Genomic DNA, 25,238 nt, shown 5'->3' with positions numbered 1-25,238 from the left:
TGTATTAGCCCTTTGAGGAATACTACAGTAGTAAGTGATGATGGTAGCGTCACTTTAAATTACTGGTAAGATTACAGCAGGAATCCTTTGCTAATATAAATCTGTCTACAGCTTTTCAAAACTTGTATTCCTGATGGGGAATGCTGACCAAGAAAAGGAGGATGGCAGCTGTATAAATTAAAGTTGAACAACATGAGTGGAAAGAATGTGAGCCTTATGTTTAGAATTTTTTTAGCATGTTTTTGTCCGAGTTTGGTTGGTCTCACTACCTCAGAGGAAATTTACTGTTGTGCACAATAATACAGTTCCTCTTACAGATTTTCTGTTGCAAGTGGAAAATTTGTACTTGGAGCCATGGAATGGAAAATATTGTTGAGGCCAGGGTACTGGTAGCACATTATTTTAAGCGTCTTGCTTATTTATTATTTAATACTGCACAAAGCCATAAATCAAAACAGCACTTTATGAGCTTGAAGCACCTCTCAACTTCTGCCTGAAAGATCTAAAGCAGACTAGAAAACCAGGCAAATACCAGTGATGAGACCATAAAATATAATGGAGGAGGTGGACCTCTTCAGTCTTCAGAAGTGCTGATCCAGGTATGTTGGGCATCACTTTGATGCTCCCCTCTGCCCTTCTTCCCTCAAACTTTTATTGATCAGTGTTAATTTTAGGTTGGGGCCCTTTAAGGTCATTCAAGCTGGTATAAGAGTGTTAAAACGACAAAACAAACACAGTACCGCTCCTGTACTAACAATTCAGTTTTGGAACTGTTGAATCTTAAAGTGTTGCCACAGTGTGGATCATACAGCCGAACTCTGTTGTCCAAGCAGTTAATCAGCCCTTGTGCCAGGAATAGGAAGGTGCCTTGTGACCAGAGCCTGGCAGGAGGAGTCTATATTGCCTAGCATTGGGTGAGTTCAGCTGTGCATTGATATTAATGCAACACCATCCTGAGCTGCGTACCCACCTTCCTGTTCATGAAGAACAAATACAAAATGAGGGGTTTTCAACCCCCTTCTTGAGGGCTGAAAATTCCAGCATGGCTTCTGAACTTGGTACTTTTTCCAAAAGTGTGTTGTCGTCTTCTCCATGCAGTTCTTTGGTTCATAGGAGAGCCAAGGGCTATGTGCTATATTTATGCAGATAATTTCTTGTGGATGGATTGTGTCTGGTGTCCTTATTGTGTAATATTTGCACTTGTCATTAGAGAAGTTTATGTTCTGATAACTGTGCTTACTTAACACAGGATCTATAATACCCGTGGCCTTCTGGGTTTACAGTTATCTTCACTAAACAAATAACCCAGATGATGCTATCCAAACAAAAGATTCAAATGCCCATTTTCTTATCCCTTATATTAATATTTAAAAGTTAGAAATGAATCTGCAAGTTAACAACCCAAACACTCAGGAGAGATTGGAAGAACATCCCTGCAGAAATCAGTTTGGATAGTGGAATTATCAGAAGAACCTTCTCTCCTTCTCTGTGCTGGGGGATGTGAAGGAAGAGAGAGATGTTTTACACGGTCCTGAAAGCCAAATGTCCCCAGTAAGCCCTAGAACAGATGAACATGCCCAAAGTGTTAGGGCTTGTGGTGGGAGTAAGGTTTCCTGGAATCACTCTGTCCTTGTACATAGCACACACAGAGTAACCTATTTCAGTAGGAAAAAAAGTAACTCCCTCTCCTAAATGTTTTTTGGCAGTTTTAGGCAACAGATGTTACCAAAGCAAGGGAAGACATTGTGGTCATTATGTTATTTTCTTTTGCCCCCAGGTGCTGAGGAATTTTAGTACCATTCGGGCTCCATTTTTGTCCTAACATGGATGTGGTTCAATCAGCCTCCACAGAAACCACAATCGCTAATAAATCCTTCAAGAAAATACCCAGTGTCCTTCTGGGCAGCCTAGTGGAGGAACCTAAAAAAAGACATGCTGTCCCCAATCACCTGCTGGAATCAAGTAAGTTTCTGCTCTCTAACTGTTTCCCAACCTTGGAGCAATCCTAGGAGGCACTTTGCTATTATTTTTTTTCCCCAACTCACAGGCAAAACTTGCATCCTGTTGCTTAAACTGTGTCTTCCTGTGAGCCCAAATCATAGGAAAGGTAGTCAGGAAAGAAATAATGGCTGTTCTGATCCTGGCTGACCCTAAAGTTTTGGAGTGGCTTGTTGAAGCCATGATGCCAAGAGATAAACTGGCGACAGGTTCATGGCTCTGCTGGGCTAGTAGATGCTGCCTCAACTTTCCATTTAAAGAGCCATGACTGCTTAACAGGAGAAATAATATCTCTCTTTTTTTTCTCTATAATACATTGGATGCAACATAAATATACTTAATCAATGTAAGTAACAATCATCATGTGTGTTTCACCTGGTCTCCTTTTCTCCCTGTTTTATTATCTATCTCTGTAGAGATTTATTCAGAACTTCAGAGGAGCAAGGTTATACAGGCTGAGCCTGCTGTGTTACACTATGGAGGGTATGAAGTTGGAAAACATCACCAACAGACGCTGGTAAGTGTCAGAGCAGGGATCCTCTTGAGGCTCATAAAAGGATGACAGAAGCCGAGTAGACTGCTTGTGGTCATGAGGCCTTTTGCTCTATGGAGTGCTCTAAAAAGCAGCACTTAAAATCAGTGGTCCTGCGGGAACAAAATAGACAAGTACCACACTGTTTGCATCACTGTCCTTCACAGTCTCTGTTTTACTTTTCTGTTTCCTGTGTCTGTGAGCAGTGTTAGTGATATGACTTGCACATCATGACTGAAGGATTCATGCTTTAACTCCATAGGAGTCTGTTTTCAAAATGTACTTGGACCATCACTGTGTCTGCAAACATGTTCACTGGTGGGAAAATTTTGAAAGCACCTTTGGCCTTCTGCCAAGAGCAATTTAACCTAAGGAAAGAAACTCAGTGCATAGGTTTGATTACCTTTCCTTGTGAATGGTTTGGGTATTTCCTTTTCTTCTCTCTGCTTTCCCTTTGTCTGCCTTTTTTATATATGTGGTAGGTGTTTTGAGGCAGAGGTTGGGTGATTATGGTGTACTAGGTTCTCCAGATATAATGAAAGTAAACAAGATGCAGGAGGCTTTACAGGCTGAACTGTCACCATCCAAAGGTTTGTTGCTTTGTGATCCAAAACAAAACCATGGAATATTACATCATTTCTGTTGTTTCAGACCTCTGTAAAAGTGAAGTTAATAGGTTGTTTCATTTTTTATTCTTTTTGCATATAAGCAAAACAGGCCGGAATTTGATTCAGTGGTAGAGTCTTCTTTAGCAAGACTAACTGTTATTCCTAGGTAAGGAATTGTGACTTGGTTCCAAAGAACAAAAATGCAGGATGCAAGGTTTACATAATTTTATTTTAAATTCAGAGCATATTCAGAATGATTTCTGCTAAAGTAAAAATTATTACTTCCTTGTTTAATACAGCTTCTTTGCTATGGATAGTCTTACAAAAAGTACAGTTGGCATTCTCAGTTGACCTCTTATATTGAAAAATGTTTTGCAGTTTTGGTTTTCTTTTGTTCTACAGAAGCTGATAAATATTTCTGGCAATGTAATAAGCCTTCACATAATACCACCCCAGACAAAGTATTTTCAGATCAAATACAACAAAACAGTAAGTGTCAGAAAGCCTTCACACTGCTCTTTGCATGCAGCACTGGGTTTGTGTCATATAAGCAGCTTTTACATGCTTTCTATCTTATTTTGGGTCATTTTCTAGCACCGGCTTGTCCCTGGCTTGTCATATGCAGTTACTGTTGATTTTTATCCTGATGAGTGGCGGTATTACTATGACTGCATCCGAATTCACTGTCAGGTGAGGATTTATTATAAAAAATATTTACAGTTGTAATGGAATGAAACAACTATTAGGACATAATGATAAAGTAAAGGTACAGTTAATCTCCTAGAGCCACATGGGTTTATTCCCAATAAGTCCGGATTGGAATATTTCATTTCAAGCATTTTAAATTCTTCTCTCTGTAAACCCAGAGCTGTGGGTAGAATACCTTCCTTATTCTGTTATTCTTTGCCAGTAGATCAGTCTTTGTGCCACACTGCTGTAATGTCTTAGCTGAGCAGGCTTGGAGGAGCTCTAGATAGTTCCTGAAAGTATGGAAAGACAGATGGATACTGAAAGCAAGTAGAATACCAATATCCTGACGTGCAACACAGTGATGATCTTGAAGATGTTTTATGCCCACTTAATGGCCACTACTGGAAACTTTTTCTTTCCATAACATTTATTCATTGTAAGAAATACACATTTGCCCCCTTTTTTTTGCAGGGAGAAGATACATTAGTCGTTCCTGTGCATGCTTACCCTGCTGTGAATGTTGTAGAATTTCCATCATTTATAAATCTGTCTGATGTATCAGTTGGTAAGAGGTGAGTTAAGGACAGACATTTGTCCACATTTTGTGAGACATGCACAAAATCTGAAAAATCTCATGTTCCTCTATTTGTACAACTTAACGTCTTGGAAGCTTCAAGGAAGTCAGCTACCATCTGGACTGTAAAACAATTCTGTATATGAACTGTTTCAAGCGCACATTCACAGGAAAGTAAATGCTGCACAAACTAAACCTATACATAGATGAAACTGGGGTTTTGGCTAGTCTAAATTTGTGCTGACTCACTTCATTCATCATATGGTGAAGCAATATGGCTGCTGTTCAAAATCTGTACACTCCCAAGTGCTCTGTCTTTTTAGCGTTGATAAGTCCTAAGTGAATGGATCTTCCTTTCAAGATGAAGGGTTCTGGAAATGAAGGTGTGAGCTGGTAATGGTAGGTGTAAGTGATAGCAAAGAGCTAACCTCAGTCCAGAGATTGATCAGTCATTAGATTTGCTTTTTCTATGTAAAAATATTTAAAGTGATCTTCTGATGTGGAGCTCTAAATGGCATAAACTTCATCTTACTCTGTCTGTTACATAGATGTAACACTGACTGTTCTCGTGAAGTAATCAGTAATAATTGTTAAGAGGAGCTGGGAAGAGGAAAAGGAGATCCTGTTGATTAGGGTCCAGGTCTGTAGTATGTTGACTATATTAGTTGTAATTATGGTGATTTGTGTTAGTGTAAAGATTTGAGTGAATTCTAGGAACTGAAGGTCTTGGCAGCTAGGTTTTGACTTAGCCTGTGAGTTGGAAGTAACTCATGAATTTTACTGAAGCACAGAAATATGAATAGGCAAGGCATATATGAGGATAATGCAAAATTCTGCAGTAAAAATGAGCCCAGCATTGTAGGATGAACAATTTTTCATGTCTTTTTGTTTATTTGTTTTTCTAATCCCCCTTAATCTGTTAAATGCTAGTGAATCCATCAGAAGTGATGTTACAACTTTCTCACAGGACTGAACATAACTCCTGACTTTCTGGGAGCCTCTAGGCATGATGTGATTCTGTTTATTTGTTCCATTTTTATAACAAGTGCTGAAGCATACAGAATTTTCATACTCTCAGAATACAGAGAAGAGATTAGACAGAGTACAAAATACAATTTTAAATAGTGGGAAAATTTTTCAACACAACAGGGGTGCTCAGAGATGCCCCTGAGGAAATTTGGAAGAGTTCCTGAAGAGAAAACTGATGGTTTCAAACCTTAATTTTTACCAGTATTTTTCATCATTAGGCTATTAAAAACTTTCCTAAAAATGAAAGCTCTCTGAGATACTTGGTATTGTACAGAACCCAAGGGCCTATGGGCTAAATCCATAGCCCACTGAGGTCAATGGAAAAACTTTCTTTTACTTTCCATAAGTGTAGGATAAGACCTATATTCTACCACCCAGCTTTTTCCTTAGGTACAGGTCCAGCAGGCAACAGGCAGCAAAATTGTCTTGTTTTTAAGGCACTGTGGTTACTGTGCAAGCTGCACTATACCTTGAAACAAATTGCCTCCCCAGTCTGCTGTTACATCTTCTTCATGAACAGGTCATATTAAGGCAGAGAAAAAAGGACTTTGCTATCATTGTTTATTTCCTTAGGCGTTTCAAAATGTGCTTTCCAAAGGAACACTGCGTATAACATGCATTCTTTGCTAATCAGCAGGATAGGATTTCAGTCAGAGAGTTTACAAAAAACAGAAATAAGCCTGGGGAAATTGGTCTTGATTTGTAGGATGATGGATGGTGTTACACCAGTGCTTTTGTGTTTCAATTTTATACGTGAAAATAAATGCATACAAAAGCAAGACAGCTAATACCTCTCACACAACCTGTGTGAGACATAAAGGGCTTTTATGAAAATCAGGCCACAGCATCATTATTTCTACTGTGGTTAAAGTCCAGTCATTCTGATATGCTGGAGTTTTCAACACTTTTGAAGACTGCATGGTCTTTTCTCATTGTCTTCCACAAGGAGGGCCATGGGAGAAGGCTGATTTCTGGTTCTGTACTTACTGTTGCTCCAGTTTGGATTGTTTGTACTTGCTAGATACTGCAGTTTGTAAGAATGTGAGGGTACACATGAATAACTTCTAAAATGTAAATTTTATAAATTTTTCTGTAATCAGATTTTGTATGGGTAGGAAAAAGTAAGTCAAGATGTAAAATATCCAGCATTCAAATCAATATTTAGCTCTCATTTCCTTACTGAGTGAAAGACCTGAAATATTTTGCTATTTTGGAACAATGAGGAATGACTATTTTCACATTCATAAGTAACCCATCCCTCTGAACACAGATAAATTCAGTGCATATTGTGTATAATATAATTTTCCACCCTGTGTAATTGATGATCAACTGTAGTTTTCTTAATTTCTTTCTTCCTTTCTCTCTTTTCAGTAAGGAGTATGTTATCCCGTTGCAGTGCAGCTGTCCAATAGATTTTGAATTCCACATTGATTTTATTCAGCCTCACAGAGCCTTCACTGTCCAGCCAACATTTGGTAGATTGAACTTATTTAAAATTCTAAACGTTAAATTTGTATTTATTAAGTGTAGTTACTTGTGACAGTGTATTCAGTGCTGTACAGAAAAAGCCTTTGCCTCAGAGTGTTTCCAGGTAAATGCAGGCTGATAAATAGTATTCATATGCAGCCTCATGGCAAATAGCCCTCTGTGGCTAGTAGATTTCTTTTGTCAATAGCCAGCTACGGACCTCTGGGAAAATATGGGATGTCCCAAACAGTCGATCCAGCCTTAGTCTTCTCTCTTTGCCGGTATGGCCTTTGGAAAGGAGAGAGGCAGGAAGCCCCGCATTCACCTCTTTTATCACACCTTTCCCCAAGGACAGTCTGGCTCCTGCACCATTAAAGGAACAGATGCCTTTGTGGAATAGGTATGCATCATGTTACTTCATTGGGGGCACAGAGGAAATAAAAGGTGATCTCTGCTCTATCAAACATATCCCTGTACCTGTTTTTCTCTAGTGGCCTGGAAGAATTTGATAGAATTGTGTCTGTTGCTTCAGGAGCCGTTACAGTGATGGGCACAATACACACTGCTGCAGGTGTTTCGTGGGACTGCAGTGGATATTAGATTCAGTCTAGACCTCTGTGTACAGGCTTTACAAGAGGCAGGGACTTTTGGCTACATTATGCTCGGCTATTTTCATGCCTAATGCTGTCTTGAGGCAGACATAACTATTTGCAGGTCAGTTGCTATCATTGTTACATTTTCCAGGTGCCAGCAGAAGCATGTAAGTGCCCAGGTGTTCTGACAAAAATGTGTAAGTGAATGTGACCTGGCTGCATAATTCACTTAGGCAGTCTGGTCAATTCCATGAAAATACATAAAGATCTAAATAAGAAAAACCCTTCATAAATCTGGCACTTAGTGCCATTTGGGACACTGGAGTGTAAACTTTGATTAATTAATGCACTTCAGCAAAAGTGGCTGTTGTTCCTATATGCGCAATGATATGAATTTGCCCTGGCTTGTCGGATGGATTTTCATTCTTCAGAGGTAGTAGTTGGATTCTATCAGATGTGTGGTTCACAAAGATGAACTACGCTGCTGCCTTGTTTTGGGTCATTCTTTCAGGATAATACTCTTCTTACTTTGTGCTTAAAGAAGTTTTGATATATCAAGGAAGGAAAGGAACAATATTACAATTGAGTAAAACTAGAGAGAAGTTGTAAAATTGATCAGGAAGTTTTTGGGTTTTTGCATAGTCATAGACAAAGTGGCTGGAACTAATTTGTGCTTTCTAAGTTGGCTTAGTTCTTGGAAGAAAGGGAAACAAAAATATCCCAGAAAAAATGTCAACCCAGTACAAGTTAAGTCGAAAACTTTCATACCTAGAAACTCTGAGGTGCTGAAGGCCATCTGAAAAGCACTAAGACTCAAGCCATTGTGCTCTGAGATCAGTAATGATGAAATACTATAACAATTTACACACACAAAAAAAAAAAACCCAAAACCCAATGAAACTAACTGGTGTTTAAAACTACAGGATGCAGAAAACCAGCCAATGGTCACTTTACAGAGATGAGAAATTAGTATTTCTGATGAGCTGAATAAATGCCTTGTTGCAGAAATGCTGAGGAGCATCACAGCCTGTATCCTGGGATTGCACTGAATGTTTAGGGATATGAAGGGTGGTTAAAGTGGTTGAGAAAATAGTGTAATAGGTAATAAGGAAATAAGACCAAGTAGAGACAGGTAATGCATCAAATCCAGATGATTTCCCCAACTTGGAAGAGCACAGAGGAATGTGTTTATAATGCTTTGCTCATGAAGGCAGGAAGTGCCCGAGACTTAAGACTGTCAGATGCAAGTGAAAAATTTCTACATATAAACAGGCAATCATTTTCACAACAGTAGGAAATATTATAGTCTTACTGTCAAATCTCTCTGCTATTGCAAAATATCTCCCATTATCTGGCAATGGATAGTTCTTGAAAGACACTTTGAGACCTGAAATATTTTGCAGGCCTACTGCCATCCATTCAAACATTAATACTGTTAAAAAAAAATGTAGTCCAGAATCAATTTCAGCGTACTTATGTGGGCTCACTTTAGATGAACTTTTATTGTTTTTCTCCTCTAATCACAGGAATCATTCCAGGCAATGGGAAAGTGGAAGTAACTGTGAAATATTCCCCACTTGAATATGGAACAGCACAAATGACAATGCAGTTAAGAATTTCACAGTTTCACTCAAACCCCTATGTATGTGTATTCACAGGAACATCAACACCACATCTGGGTCTAATGTATGTGTGGCTGACTGGTCTTTGCGTATTTTTGCCCAGTGCTAAAAAATACCTATGTAATAGGATTTCATGTCATTTTGCTCTAATAATTTTAAATATTTGTATCTGGAGACTTAAATGCACTAATGTAATTCAACTGTTAATACATGTACCTGCTCTCTTACAATTTGCTCAGAACACCCTTAATCTGTATGAAGTGAAACTGTACCAAAATAAAAATAATGGGAAGTGACATATCCTTAAAGAAGTGTTGAGCATCCTCAGCTTCTATTATGGCTGCTCTATGTTACTGTTATTGCTGAGGCCTTGCAAGTTACAGGGCTTTTTGAGCAATAAGGTCTTTTGGGCTGTATTTAGTTTTTTGTGAACTCTGAAGATTAGAAAGTTTGGCTCCAGTTGTAATTTGGGAGAGAAATTTCCAGTCTCCTTGTACATCTAAAGGACGTATAAATGCATGTACTAGACTATATACCATTTACAGAGTACTTATAAGAGCAATATCTGTCCTTCTGACACGTAGAAAGGAACATTTTGACAAACAACGAAGTTGTCCAGAGAAAAAAGCTGCGTCTGCAGGAAAATCCGTCATGTGGAGAAGAGACCAATTCAGGCAACCACGATCGAGGCCTATTCAAAAAGTAAAGGTGTGAAAAGATAATAATCACAAGTACTTTTCTGGGCTGAGTATCTTTTTTGTTTCTATTTCTTCCTATTAATTCATATCTTGTAGGAAATTGAATACCAGAACCTCAGATTCCCCACAGACTTGTCAAATCCATATGCTGTAGCTACTGTTTTGAATCAGAAACCAGGCAAATTGAAGATTAAGGACTTGAAAGAAGGTAATGTAATTAAGCAGCATAAACTTGGTCTTAGCATTATTTGTAGGCTTCTGATGAGGAGCTCAGCTTCAGATTTGCTGAGGTCATGTGACTGCAGTTTCTGTAAGAAATCTCACCGTAACTTTATGTATTAATGAGTTCAGTTATCATAATGGGTGGGTTTCCCAATTAAGAATTTAATCTAGTTTGAGGTGTGATATGGCGTTCTGATATTCCTGCAGCCCTTTGCCAAGGCAGTGAAGGAACAAAAACAAGACAGATGAAAGAAGCCATATTTCAACTAAAAGTCAAACAAAATATTCAGGAAGAGAAAGCAAATCATCTGAAGTGGTAAGTGTTAGTTAACCACATTAACAACACTAGGGTTTGCTTAACTAAGGCCTCTGAATGATGTATGCAATACCCACTAGTGCATAATGCTGCCATTTCATGTCCCAATAGGTTTGTTTTACAGCTAAATTACTGTTGGTTTACTTTCAATTTTTTCTCTTCTGCCTAAGAGCAGTCTCACTAGTAATCCATAGTAGTACCCAATAAGGTCTTTGATTGTGTTATGGTTGCATTCAGAAAGAAACTTGCTGAAAAGCTTGTTCAACTAACCTTGTTCTCAGGCATCTCATCTTGTGCCCTTAAGGGCAAAGGAAGCTTTTGTCATGGTTGTCAATAAATCAAGGCTAAAATGTATAATGGAGTGAACAGAATTGCACATGTAGATCAAATGGCGTAAAGCAAAACACAGTCGTGTGCGTAAGCACACCGTGGTTTCATTTACAATCCACAGATCTGCTCTTACACTGAATGTTATGGACCCCTAGACACCTTATGAAGAGGAGAATAAGGCTGATAGCCTTTAAATAAAGCAAACTGTGCATTAAGTAAAGCATTTTTCTTGCCTCCACTGTAAATGCAGGCAAGTCCATAAAGGCAAAGATCCAATCTCTGTGGAATTTAAAAAGGAGATTATTGAAAATCGACAGAGGGAAGAAGAGCAATACAAGGTTAGTATTTGCTGTTTTTTCTATAAATTTAAAGTCAAACTTATACTTTCAGATTATGCAGTGCACTAGTGAATTTTATCAAGCTTTCTATGTCTTCAGTTTTTCTTCATACATTAATGCAAACCTGTACTAGCTGTACTTCTTATTGCAGTTTTGTCTTTATTATGCCTGTGTATCACTGTTTCTGAGGTGGTTTTATCTTGGAGGTAGACAGAGAGAAGGATAAGTTATTAATGGAAATGTAACTAGATATTTGCCCCACCTAGCAGATTTGTACCCAGCCACATCACAGTGCAACATTGCAGCATAATCCTGTCAGCACCATCCAACCTTCTGTTTATATTGTACATCTTTGAAGAGTTGATGTCCTGAATGGCTCACAGTCAAAGAGGTAAACACAGTCAGTACTCTCACACAGAGCCACGGAGAGATAATTCATCAGGTTGTTCTTTTACACCTTCACCCTCCCCCTCTCTGGTTTCTTCCAGTCACAAAGACTGCAGGTCATCTTCCATGGAGGTGACAGGAGCAATACTTGGTGGCAGGAAATATTTTTCCCCATGTGGCACAGCCCTCGGGGGCAGGTGGGTCTTGTCCCTCTTATCCTGCCTCCTGGATATTCAGGTAGCTTCTGACATCCCACTGACTTCCCAGGAGCTGTTTATGGGAGTAAAATTATTTATAGATAGGGTAAAGGCTTGATTTATGCACTGAATTAGGCACTTAGGGTAAAGGCTTGATTTATGCACTGAATTAGGCACTGTGAATTAATTCAAACATTATTTTTAATACTAACAAAGGAAGAAGTGAGTGAAAAGAGAATCTAAATTGTGAGATTGTTGTATCACTGAATCAGATTTATGTTAACTTTGTTTAGAAACATTTATTTAATTACCTGTTGGCCATAGGGGCTGTGGAGATCTCTGGCTGGTTTCACAGTTGCCTCTGTGACTTTCTGACAGAGGCATATTTTTGCTCATGCTCTCAGTTTGTTCACCTTGAGTGTCATTAGGCCTCACAGAGTATTTATTATCCCTCTGTCATTTGCTGAAGTGGCCACTATGTTATACAGCCTGGGAGTGGCTGTCCTGGAGACCTTTAACTGGTCTGTCTTCCATTGTATGAACTAAAACCTCAGTCCGTGAAAATCATGGGAATTTCACTCTGCAAAGTAACCTCAAGGTTTTTGTTTAAGACATAATGGTATCCTGGAAATGAAACAATAGGTAAGTAGGACTGGGATGGAAGAGGCACGATGAAAACAAGCACTGGTATTGATCCAGCATGCCTGAACACTTTGAGAGGGTCTCAAAGTGAAGTGATATCAGTAGTAAACTGTTTCACACATGAACAGATTAAAGAGCTGGCACTATTGGAAACCATGACAGCGATGTTCACAGAACATGGAAAAGCTGCAGGAAATTTCTGTAGTGCTGTCATCTGGGAAGATCTGTTCGGGTTCTAATTTACGGTGTTGGTTCTATAACCCCTCTCTGTCTGATTCTGGCTACGCAAAGCGAACTGTGTTTCATTATGGCAGAGATCTGATTGAAACTCAGACCCAAAAAGACATCATTTTGCTTTGTTTGACTTGCTCAAGGGTTGCAATAATTACTTCCTAGAAGGGAATGAAGTCTGTGTTTTGTCAAGCACCTCCAAAATGTTACATTTTGAATTCCACTAATTCACTGGATGCTTTGTACTAATGTGATTGTTCTTCCTGGTGACAAATTAGATCCAAAGAGGAGATCCTATCATAGAACAGGAGTTTCAAAGGCGTGAAGTAGAAGTTTCTTTCAGACGTGTTATCCGGCCTGTTGACCAGGTTTGTTTATATATTATTATTGCCTGCTATATGTCATTATCACCTACTGAGCTAACAAACAGCCATAGATATTAGGCACTGAATAATTTTCCTCCTAATATTCCTATTTCTGTGTCGGTGTCTTATTTCCCATTTCACTTTTAGTACAGTGGGGCAAGCACTGTGCTACGTGCACAACTCATCTTCTGATGTTCTGATCTAATATGAGACAAGTGGAAATCTGCAGTCCTAACCTGAGATTCATATTGCTTGTTTCTGAAAGTTCTCTCAGGAGTAGCTTTCTCATGCCTAAACATAAAGTTAAGCATATGACAAGATTTGCAACCTGCAGGTCAGATTGACAGGAACCCTTCTGGTACTTAGATATTTTTGTCCTTCTCTGTGGTGTGAGGTACATCCTAAGATCCATTTTCTAGGATTATTGGGAGCTTTGTTTAATAGATACCCTGCTACTGAAGGAACTTTGAATGTTAGCAGCACAAACTGCCTTCTTGAGGAACATAATAATAACTGTGGGAGTTGGTCTTTTACTATACTCTTACGGCTGTTACAAAGTGCTGAAAATTGATGAGGCATGGCATGGGATTGTGTGGAGCTGGTGTTCTGAGGACCTTCCTAATCTAAATGTTGGTTGAGTGGCTGCCCTCCTGTTGAGAGGTACTGTACTCTGGGGCCACTGGAGTCTCTTCTAATGCCACATTCTTCTGTCACATCAGTTTAAAACTGGAGAAGAGGTTAATGCATCAAGAAAGAGATTTACATGTGTTCAAAGAGTATTCCGACAATTTAAGGCATTAAGTATAGAGACATCACCTCTGCCTCAAGTAAGTCCAGAGCCAGAGATCACTAGATGTGGGGAGGTTATTCTGGGGAATTATCACTCTAAGTTTACCCTGGTCTTTCGCCCCTCTGTACGTATGTGCTATCAGCCGTTATTGGAGACAGGATACCGGTTTTGCTGGGCCCCTGGTTTGAGCCCTTACAGCTATTCCAACTTCACATCTGTGCAAGATGGAGTGTGTATTCGGTAGAGACCTAGTCCATTCTCTCCACTGTCTGACTGCCCATATATTGCACTTAAGTCATAGTATGTGGTTGTCATTGGGTGGATGCAGACCATGCTACGTTATCTCTGCATTCCCAATAGTGCATCGGCAAATATTTGGTGATTACGTCCCATAAAGCCCTGCAGTGAAGGCTTCTGGTTAAATGCCAATATTGCAAGCGTTTTCACTTGACTTAATTTCAGTGTTTAGAAATAACATGGATTCATGCCAAGGAATGGCTTGGGCTGGAGGAAATTTCTCCCTTGTCTAGCTGTAAAAGGGGTGTCCTTTTTCCTTTCTGTTTCTTTTTTAAACAAATACCATGCAGCATCCAAGTGTTCATCCCACATTTGACTTGCTCCGTAATGACCCTTGGGACAACAGAAACAGGATGTTGAGGAAGTTCCAACAAGCAGCATACAAGGTAACATGAATAACCAACATGCCGTGTGATGGCATGACGCCTTGGAAGTAGCACAAAAGAACATGCAAACTAGCATGTACAGAGTTTTCACAGTTAGCCAGAGATTTGATAGTTTGATAAATATGTCCCTACTTCACCAGGAATTAAGGATCTGGAGTAAGTTTTGTATTCAGCTGGTGCTTCACCTGGTGCTTCTGCTGGTGCTTAGTATTGCAATCAATACTAAACAAATGCAGATGAATTTAGATTTTTTTAAAAGTAAAAAATACTTTTGCACAAAAAAGAGAAGATTTCAAAATTCACATAGAATACTGTGCCCAGTTTTGGGCCCCTAGTACAAGACAGACATCAATAAGCTGGAGTGAGTTCAGTGTAGAGCCACCGAGATGGTCAGGGTCTGGAGCACTCACTCTGTGAGGAGACTCTGTGAGGAGACACTTACTCAGCCTGGAGAGGGAAAGTGGAGCGAGAGAGCAGCACCTTCCAACACCTCTGAGAAGGTTATTGATGATGGAACCAGAATCTTTGCAATGGTGCATGGTGGGAACATGGGAAACAAAGGGCATAAATTCAAATGAGAAGGGTATAGACTGTGTATAAGAAAAGCCTTTTTCATCATGAGAACAGTCAATCGTTGGAGCAGGTTGCCTAGAGAGGTTGTACAGTCTACATCCTTGGATGTTTTCAAGACCAGACTGGATAAAGCCCTGAGCAACCTGGTCTGATCTCATTGCTGACCTTGCTTGGAGCAGGAGGTTGGACTAGGACCTCCTAAGATCCCTTCCAACCTGGAAGCTAAAGATTAATCAGTAAAATCACTTATCTCATTGGGTTTAAATATTGTCTTGCATCTCCACTGCTCTTTTCCCAGTAACTCTAAACATAGCAAGCAATATGGAAATTTCCTGCTCTCCTAGTATCCAGTTTGGGTATGCTTTTCCAATCTGTTCACAATATTAGGCTCGATACGGAGGTCCTGATATGAAATGCTCTTTTCTGTATTGCATAAATAAGGAGGTGGCTAAATGTCCCCTTCTGGTATAAAAACCTAGGACTCTTCACTGTTACCCTATGATACATGGCACTAGGCAAACTGCATAGTGCAGGTTACTACTTATTCCCCTCATTCACAGAGCCACAAGTATTCATATGGTCCTGATCAACTGACTGTTTACCCATTGTTAAATCTGTATATGCCAATAGACACAGCTGAAGGATTAGGACCTAGCCAAAAAAAGTCTAATTAACCTGTAAGACTAAATGAAGTTTTGAACTGTTTTTGTTGTGTAATGTCACTGTAGAGTTGAGATCCATTCTACATCTCACCTTCCCCATTTTCTCCCTCCTGAACAGAAAACTATAGTAAAAATTCTGAAATATAGATGTCTGAGTGAGCTCTGTAGAATAAATACAGTTGTAGTATATGCATATTTCTGTGGCTGTAAATCTTAGCGTGTTTGGCTTTGTATTAAAACTTTAAAATCATTCTCTCAGATTGTGATTCAGATTCGGCTAAATCGTTTACTGCTTCTGTTCCGTGGGCTAAGCAGAGAAACCAGAGGTTTGGAGGAAGGCTCTGTGTCTGGTAAGGAGTAGAAGAACAAGTTGATATTTTGGCCATGAATTATGATAATTCAGGTTGTACTGCAGTGTGTCAGGTGCGTAAAGACAGAGTCCTTACAAAGGAGTCTTCCAGCAAAACAGAGAAGTGTGACAAGGTAGAATCGTAGAATAGTTTGCGTTGGAAGGGACCTTTAAAAGTCATCTAGTCCAACCCCCCTGCAATGAGCAGGGACATCTTCAACTAGATCAGGTTGCTCAGAGCCCTGTCCAACCTGACCTTGACTGTTTCCAGGGATGGGACATCTACCACCTCTCTGGGCAACCTGTTCCAGTGTTTCACCACCCTCATTGTAAAAAAATTTCTTCCTTATATGTAGTGTAAATCTGCCCTCTTTTAGTTTAAAACCATTACCCCTTGTCCTAGCACAACAGGCCCAGCTAAAAGGTAGAAGTGGCTGTAGTCAAAATACATCTATTTTTCATACACATTATCTACCAGATTTAAAAAATGTGATTCACTCTTCTTAGGAGCCTTGCAGCTTACCTACTTAATAATAGGACAGAAGTTGTGGATGTTCCATCATTGGAAGTGTTAAAGGTCAGGTTGGATGGGGCTTTGAGCAACCTGACCTAGTCATAGATGTTCCTGCCCCTGGCAGGAGGATTGGACTAGGTGATCTTTAAAGGTCCCTTCCAACCCAAACCATTCTATGATTCTACTTATAGGCCTGAGGAACAATGAGAGGGCAGATGCGACTATATGAGAAACAGACAGGCAGGTGAACAGATCAGGTGGAGCCCAAGAGGTTAGACACACAGGATAAGAGAAGCTTATGGGGGATGAAAGAGGGAAAGACACCTGAATGTGATGAAGGCAAGATATCTGAACTCAGTGAAATGAGACAGTAGGAACCACAAGATACATGGCTAGGTGGCCAGTACTGAGTTTTCCTCCTTATCGTTTTCTCATACGAGTGCTTTCAAGCAATTGTTTTTCTTTACAGTGAAATGAAAGTGCTGGCCTAGAAGTCACTTGTTCTTTAACAGTCATAGAAGGAACCTGGCCTTGGTTGGGGGTCATAGTTGGGTATACTGGGGACAGAAGAGAATTTGTGTCTCTTATTTCCTACTGCCTCGTACACACACAATTTGACAACTGCTGAAACACCTTTCCATATCTGGCCTTTTCCTGCTTCTTCTAGTAGGCACTTTTAATTCCCAGTATGCAGGAGTTGCAAGGATGCTTCAAGTAGAAGGTGTAATGGCAGTTAGTGTAAGAGAGGCCTTCTGACTTGTCTCTGCTTTGCTGAGCGGAATGAGATAGAGGGCCATGCTGGAATGAGTGAGCTGTACCATCCTTTTAGAAAAGGGGAAATTGGATCTGTCTGCTAGTCAAGGTATTGTGCCTGCTGTCTTGTAGAAGTGGCATTTAAACCCTTTAGGAAATATTACCTTTCTTTTTATATTAAAATTACTAGACACATCATGTCTTAGGAAGATGTGGAATATATTTTGTGACTTGATTCTATTTTTGAAACAGTGTATTAAGATATACTACAAAATCTTAGTATTTGCTTTCCATTCATGACAGAAAGCAGGAGTTTCAGCAAACCAGAGAAGAGTGAAGAATGTAAGGGCTTTTCTTCCAGCATATCTGAAGATCGTATATTGCCTTTTGAATTCCCCTTTTACAGTTCCCATGAATTGCACCGTGATTTGGTAGGTACAGTAACTAAAATGGTGGCCAACACTCAGGATAGAATTTTATTGAAGACATTGGCCCCAGGCCCAGTACTGCCTTTGTTAAAATTTCACAATGTGACTGGTGTTCTGGGGTCCTGACAAATTAATTCAGGACTTCAGATTTACTAAGGGTGTTGCTGAAAAAAAAATAAAAAACTTTGCATTCCCTTAATTGCATTCTAAAATTCTGAGTAATACATTAATGGTCAGAGTTAGTTAACATCCATGATTTTGCAAAAGAAAAGAAATTAAAAGATAACTGAAATGCCAAAGTCCAAGAAAGGACAGGAGAAATATCAAAAGAAATGTTTGCATAATTATTTCCATATGTTTTCAAGTAGCTGTGCTGATGGATTGCTGCCAATGCAAAACAAAATGCCCACCTTATTACTGGGTTTTAAATACTGTATTCTTTCAGGCACCTGATGCTCTTGGCCTAGTTCCTATTGAATCCGTAGATGTGAAAGTCAGACACGTTCTTCCTTTTTATGACTTGAAGGTGAGTCAGTACAGCTCCCTCAGCTGTATCATGTTGCTCCAGAGTGCAGCCCAGTAGAAATGTTGCTTTAATATGGCTGTACGATTAGCATGCTTTTGTTAAAAATAGATCTTACCTGTTTCCATAAGTAACAAGCTTGTAGTCAGCAATAGTCCCCTCTCTCCAGAGAGATGAATCACCTCAGCTGAAATTATTATATCTCAAGCAACAAAATCCTTCTATCAATGAGGATATTGCAAGCCCTGCACGCCACAGTTTTTCCTTTGATTTTAGAGTTTTATAAAAGTGACATTATAAAAGTGTCCTTCCTTTTAGAAAGTAATGGAAGTCTTCTGTTTATTTGGCATCCAGTTCTGCATGTTTAGTTCCTTCATTCCTGCATAGGAAATGCAAACATCTCCTTCTTGAAATATATAATGTTTTTTCAACTTTATGTGTACAGAAACATTTTTTCCTCCTGACTTCTAAACCCTTTTCTCTCCAACTTTTGAATAGCAAAAGATCAAATTCTGTACCCCATCAAAGGAAAAATATTTCCTCAGGTTCAAATCAATGCAGATTTTGGCTCAATGTCCACTTTCTTTTTTTTCAGGTGGTGTAACAAGTCTAGAAGCTTTCTTTCCCCTTACTACACATTGGTTCATCTATCAGTGTTATGTATATTACTTAACACAACTTTTCTCCACCCCATTAAGTTCAGTATATTTGATCAAGAAACTGTTAATTCCATGATCTTTCTTAGAAAAGCAATAATGGAAGTATTCCTTTATGCACTCATTCAGCTTGTCCTGGTGAAATATGGCTTCTCAAAGTTTTGATAATATACCATGTTCCAGAATAGTGATCCAAGTATCTTTTACCACGGAGATGTGATGTGTCCGTGATAAAGCTGGAATGTTCCATTCCATCTCTGAGTTAATTAAAAGTGATTATTGTCATGTCCTGCAGCACATCTTTTTTTCTTTGCACTTAGGTTCCTCAACATTTCAGCATTATGAAGTATCAGCCATTTTGTACACACTATGCAGCCACCAGTTACAAACCTCGAAAACTTTCCCGACCGCTGAGGCAGGGAGCGCAGGTAAGAAGTCATCTCAAATATGAACTTTGCTGAAGTCACTCCCAGCCCTACATTTCTATAATTATTTGATTAATTTTGTCTCAACATTTTGTACCAAAAGGCTTACTACACTGTGAAAACCTTTGGTGTCTGTGTTTTTCAAGGATGAGTTGATTCAGGTAGTTGCTTCTCCTGAAGGGCAGCTTAACCTGGTCTCCCAGAGGATGGATTTTCACAAACCGTCCCCAGAAGAAGCAGCAGAAAGGGATATCAGCCTCTTAAAACTGGTTCCTCCCCAGGCTCTAGTCTACCCTACAGAGAGTAACCCACTTCGCATTTTTGTAAGTAGCAGTTGACTTCCACAAAGAACCTAAGAAAGGAGGGGAAAAGGTGTTTGTTTCATCAGAAGCCTGATGTGGAATTGGTGGGCAATTCCCTTACTCAGATTGGTATATAAAACTATCCAGAGTGAGAGTAACCCTTCAAGGTGCAAGCCCTGGTAGGTGGGAGTCACAGAGCTCATCCCACTGAGATGGGCACCATTTCACTTTAAGGTGGAATTTGATCAGTTTAGGGGAGGGATGATAGGGCAAAGTTGCCAGTGATGGCAGAGAACTGGAGACCCTTCCAGTCTCATACTCCACAAATGGTCACTGATCCCAGGATTCCCTGGAACACCATGGGGCCCCTTCCTCCTTCTCCATGTGTTTCCCCATTTGGATGTTAGAAGAAAAGCCATCATCTTGGCATCTCAGTCCTTCTATAACCTCATACTCTTGCCCAGGGAGATAGGGCAAGTGCAGTCTTTTCCTTCTGTTCAGCTAGGGGACTGCAGTTTTGCCTGATCCTTAGGTAAACTGAGAAAAGTGAAGTCAAACTCTTTGCTTACATTGCGTTCTGCTGCTCATAGCATCCCAAAACCACATTTCCAAATTATTAGGCACAGAGATTCAAAAAATCACAACCACATGCATGGGAAGATTTTCTGTTACTTAATTGTCATGTGGATTGTGCTACTTGGCACCAACTTCAGAAGGTATTTCCCACACAGTGCAGCACAGCCTGGGGGTCCCTGAGGTGTCTCTGAGCAGGCAGAGACATCTGTATAGCTCAGTGAAGTGCTGTGTGTGGGTACAGGCAGCATCTCCAAGCCAGCATGGCACTGTTCCTGACTTGGGTGGCTCTGTCTCTCAGCATTACTTAGCTGCAATGGCCCAGATCCCAGTGTGCTAGTCTGGTGATCTTGGCATAACATATATGGTATAGACTTGGCCTCAGTGCATGTGGCCAGGACTCCAGTGGACTTACTGATGAGATCCTCTGTGCATCTCTTTCATCCCTCTGTCATGTGAGTGTAAGAGCCAGGCACAGCCTGATCCCACACTACTCAGCATTAGACTTTATGTAAACAGATGCTAGTGCAGTGAACTAGATGGCAAAATGCTCATTAGCTTCCACCACAGCAAGGCCAGTTCCCGTTCTTGGATTCTGAACTGTTCAGAGAGTCAGCAATGGATCTTGGAGACAACACTGAAATTGCTGTATTTTAGACAGCAGAGAGCATGGATAAACCAGACAGATTATGGGTCTGTGATGAGGGGAAGAGACAGGAAATAAAGGGTCACACCAAACAGAACAGTCACAATGAGACAAAGGTGTGAATCTGGGGAGACTACATTAACTGTAAGAACTGAATTTTCATCAATTTAGTTCTTTATGGTGCTCAGAATGATTTTTTTTTTTTTTAAATAATCTCTTCTTTGTTTTTAGAACCCCACTCCAAGATTAGTTCCAGCTCTGCTTCCTTTGCCCTATTCTGAAACAAATATTGAATATCATCTTTGTCCTCATCCAAAATATACCTTTACCAAGGAATGCCCCAAAGGATCCAGTATTCCAGTCACACAAAAGAAGTTTCTGCATCACAAGGTATGGCCTTTTGGGTTTATTGTATGAGTACCTGGCTTGGGTATGTTCTTGCTAAGAATTTGCTCCAAGGAATCAAAAAGGAAGATGAAGAGTCATCCTAGATAGAAGACATTTTCAAATATAAATTATGCATGCACCTAAACAGTCAGTTCATGGGTCAGAGTAACTTGTTTTTGTTAGGCTTTATCCATGTCTCTTATTTATCCCTGAGTATTTCTCTGCTCTTTCCTTCTTTTCACTGTCTATTGTGTTTTTGTGACCTTGCAGTGGAGGAAGCATCTTTTAAATATGGAGAACTGCAGCTCCCCAGATTAAATTCTCAGCCAAGAAGTCAGATGCTCTGTCCTGCAAGCCTCTCTGCCCACTGCATTATGTACTAGAGGTCTGATTACTGTAGCACTTGTCATTTCAGGAAGTGATCTGTGGAGTAATGGAATGGAGAAGATTCTTACCAGTGGTGTATTCCACTTTTTCTAACACTCCCACATTGACAAGAACAATACCTAGGTAAGAAAGAATTTGAATATACAGTGCCTCTACCCTGCACTAGTTTCTGCTGACTTTAACTACATTGACCAGTAACTAGTCCCACAGATGAAAGCAGTCCTACGGGTGGAATTAATTGCTGCTCAGAAATCCAAAACCAACAGGGAAAACTCCTACTGACCTCCTTGAGGGGTGGGTTAAGAACAATATCATTAGAGGAAATACCTAGCCCTGAAAGGAGAGTTCCAGTCTGGACTCTCAGTAACATCTCTCCTGAATGCTTTTTGATTCAGTGCTAGAAGACCCTGGGAGGTACAAACTCTGTCTGTCCTGCAAAGTATGAACGGTAAAGTCTTTAACATATGGGCACCTGCACCCAGTGGTAGCCAACATCTCTCAGGCTTGTGTTCCCTCATATCACAGCAGTTTCTGGTGTACTCAGATTTTCCAGGAATATTTAAAAGTACATCATCTTCATTGTAACTACAACTACTGTGAAGCTTCAAAATATAAACGTTTAGTGCAGTTACTGTCTGCCCATCTTAAATTAATACCATTTCCATCACAGGGATCCTTACAGTTTAGATATGCTTCCAAGAGATGTACCACCAACGCTGTGTGACTTACCTGAGAGAGACAGGGAGAACATAATTGACCAGTAAGTTTCTCCTCTATTTTGTATTCAGTGTGATTGATTATGTCTTAACCATTTGTATGGCTATGTCTAAACCTGTCCTGAGAGATCCTCAAAGGCAAAAGCACAAAGTCCCTCTTGCATAAAACATACTTTTGGTTTTGTTGTCTAAAAAATCCTTTTAAAAGGATAAAGCCCAGTTCTTCTTTATCTTACTATTTTTTAGTGAGACAGATGAAACTGAGTTCAAAATGATTCTTACTCCAGAGATGGTGAGAGCTGAATTTCCACAAATTGGGCAGGCACTCTCAGAAGAAAGCAGAGAGAAACCAGCAAAAGAAGAAAGGTAGGTATAATTTGAAATTAGGGGAGAGGAATGGGAAAAAATCTGAAGACAAGTATCTCCTTCAGAATTATGTAGAAATTCATGCTGAGATGCTCTAGGGGCTCCATCACGAGTGGGATGCAGATCTGGTACTTTGAGCAAATTTGCACTGCAAATGCAATCTCTGGATTGGACTTCAGAAAGCAGCTGTGAATGTGACACACTGGCCTGGATGTCTCTGAGTTTTCAGTTTTATCAATATGATCTAACACTTGAGGCAGTTTTCTTCCCTTCACAGAGATAATCAGTGTTCTTGGACCAGTGGCTTTTGCTTTTCAGTGACCCTTTTGGTTAAGATATTAATTAATGCTGGCAGAGGAATAAGCCCTTAGAACTTCCCCCTGGCATGGTGCTTTTTTCTCAGGCTTTTCCTAGGAGTGGGTCACATTTGCTCTGCTGTCCAAGCTTCACACTCTACCAAAAAACACTGTGTTTTAGGCAGACAGCACAGCATGTAAAATAACTTGCATTCATAAACACAGAATTACCTGCTCCCTAAAAAGTTGTAAACTGGCCACTGTAAGGGCCAAATTCTGCCTTTTACCTCCAGTGTTATCAGGCCAATGTCCTGAGTTTGCAGCTCAATAGAGAAAACTTGAGAGGAAACCTGAGGACAAGGAAAGGTCTGAGGGACAGACAGGTCTTTATGGGGTTGGTGATTACCACCATGGTTTAAGAGCAGCGTTTCAGAGCTGCCCAGCAGTTCTGTGGGGCTGGAAGCAGAAGTGGATGCACTGTGTGAAACCTGGGGCTATGTAATGTTGCAGGAAGGATGCAAGGAGGTGTATGAGCTGGTAAGTGGGACACTGGGGACAGTGGGCTTGAGCAGCAGGCAGTATGGGTAAGATAAGTGATTGCAGAGCAACACAGGAGAAAGTGCTGAGTTCTAACCCTGTGTTTTCACAGATACCTTGTGTGACTTGGAGCAAGTGAATTAATCTTTCTCTGCAACAGTTAGTTGACCCTCTATAAAGTGGTCATGATATGGCTTAGATGTCAGTATGTGCATAACAGCCTGAAACTTCCAGAGCTATCAAGAGATTTGAATGTCTAATTTTCTTTAATTTTATATGGAAACAATTTGATTGACATTGAAATCCTGTGCAACTGTTAGCCATTAAACTTTAAAACAGTGCTGCGTATTATGAGCTCTCTGACAAAACACTGATTGCTGTATTGTGATTACGACAGCATTGATCGAAAATAATTTGCTGTAAAAATGCAGGTGTGTCAGACTCAGTGCTGCTTTTTGCATTTTGACACTCTGCTTGACAGAACAGGTGGATTTGGGATAGCTTGTGCAACTAAAGAGTGACCTTTTTATCCACAGTGATACAGTGTTGGATGGTGCTTTTCCTAGGTTTTATAACCATAAGGTTCTTTCTTTTTGAAGTTTTAGATGTTTTCCTCAAAAATGAAAATACTTTTCTATATTAAACACCTCTGGGTATTGATAGTTACTTGTTGAAAACTTCCCTATTTGTTTGGCTTTGTGAAGAGGGAAACAAAAATTTATTAGCAAACAATGAAGTCCCAGTCCTTTCTTTTGTCACTGGAAGGTTCTTCATTGTTATTAATGGGGTGGTGTTTCACTACATGACAGAGCACACACTGCTGCTCCACAGCAGTTTCAGCATTTTATGTTTAAGGCAAATCAGGTTTTCATGTGGATGCTCTTGTTCTGGCTGTTACGGCATATGCTCCTTCATAGGTAAAATGTAAAACTCAGTCTAGTATGTGTTTACCTATCAGATGGTTAGCTTTCCTAACTGGCCAAGCCAAGGGTAAATGTTCTTTTCACAGTTTCACTCCTTTTCCTGTTCTGCATAAGTAATGGAATACCCTCTGTGTTCATTATAAAAGAGACAAATTATGTGTGTCTCTTCCTTTGTTTTTGTCAGCATTCCTAAGTAGTTCCCCTGGCTCTTATAAATACAAATGACTTTTTAAACTTCTTGCAGAGACCAGTACAACCATCCAGATGGACATTTTCAACCCCAAAACAACGAGCTCGGAGAGAAAGTTCAAAAACATGTGGAGAAAATGAAGCTGAAAGCACTTAATAAAACCCTTATTCTGGGATAAGAGTAGTTTTACGAAGTCCTTGGTTTGGCACTGCTTATCCTGTTAATGCTTGAGGCCTCCTATGTCCCAGCTACATGTATTTATGTTCAGTGAGGTCAGCAACTTCTGCAAAGAGAAGAGAACCACCAGTATGCCACCTCTGTCAAGGACTCTCACTGCGACCATTACCCCAAACACAGTAATTGCTCCAATAAGAATCCTCAGCCATGTACCTGCTCATTTTGTCTTGGTCTGAAGGATGATAAAACCACAGTACTACCATGTAAATAGTTTGGTAATTAATTTACAGCCCACTGTTTTCAAATAAAATGTGAAAAGTCCTCATGACCAAATTATTCTGGTTTTTTAGTTATGAACTGTCCTTGTATTTTTACAGGTAAGTCACTAAGTCTCAGACTTGACTGTAAATCATACACATGAGATTTTCAATGAAAGGGAAGAGCTGAACACAGTTACTGTCCACAAAGATAATGTCCAAGCGGATTTCATTAGCTGTTCAGGGGTTTAATTCAATGCACAGCTCGCTTGGCAAAAGGATGCAG

At 39.9% G+C, this 25,238-nt stretch overlaps 1 protein-coding gene across 5 annotated transcripts; it reads left to right on the top strand.

Annotated features, from left to right (window-relative positions):
• Nucleotides 1-39: 39 nt before the first annotated feature.
• Nucleotides 40-25,016, top strand: CFAP221 (cilia and flagella associated protein 221). Of its 5 annotated transcripts, none has more exons than XM_030019167.2 (25): nt 40-207; nt 834-914; nt 1,778-1,962; nt 2,415-2,515; nt 3,517-3,627; nt 3,733-3,828; nt 4,300-4,400; nt 6,803-6,906; nt 9,018-9,177; nt 9,698-9,821; nt 9,908-10,019; nt 10,241-10,349; nt 10,930-11,017; nt 12,753-12,842; nt 14,217-14,312; nt 15,807-15,897; nt 17,467-17,594; nt 18,037-18,117; nt 19,091-19,198; nt 19,342-19,518; nt 20,948-21,106; nt 21,519-21,613; nt 22,161-22,250; nt 22,453-22,572; nt 24,573-25,016. In XM_030019167.2, exons 3-25 carry the CDS (start codon nt 1,824-1,826, stop codon nt 24,694-24,696), a joined length of 2,604 nt encoding a protein of 867 aa, XP_029875027.1. In that variant the 5' UTR covers nt 40-207; nt 834-914; nt 1,778-1,823; the 3' UTR covers nt 24,697-25,016. The 5 variants fall into 5 exon arrangements, with proteins under 5 accessions (XP_029875027.1, XP_029875026.1, XP_029875028.1 ...); XM_030019166.2 differs by having other exon boundaries at nt 798-914; XM_030019168.2 differs by lacking the exon at nt 40-207 and having other exon boundaries at nt 383-914; nt 3,541-3,627.
• Nucleotides 25,017-25,238: the final 222 nt, after the last annotated feature.

Source organism: Aquila chrysaetos, chromosome 6, assembly GCF_900496995.4.
Source record: "Aquila chrysaetos chrysaetos chromosome 6, bAquChr1.4, whole genome shotgun sequence".
NCBI lineage: Eukaryota > Metazoa > Chordata > Aves > Accipitriformes > Accipitridae > Aquila > Aquila chrysaetos.
The sequence above is the reverse complement of the archived record's forward strand: the minus strand, read 5'-3'. Positions and strand labels throughout refer to the sequence as shown.

Excerpts from the sequence above, each read along its gene's own strand:
- CFAP221 (XM_030019167.2), top strand. The coding sequence starts at position 1,824 with ATGGATGTGGTTCAATCAGCCTCCACAGAAACCACAATCGCTAATAAA. Across the intron at positions 9,178-9,697 it reads ACACCACATCTGGGTCTAAT|AAAGGAACATTTTGACAAAC; the intron begins GTATGTGTGGCT and ends TCTGACACGTAG. Across the intron at positions 9,822-9,907 it reads GGCCTATTCAAAAAGTAAAG|GAAATTGAATACCAGAACCT; the intron begins GTGTGAAAAGAT and ends CATATCTTGTAG.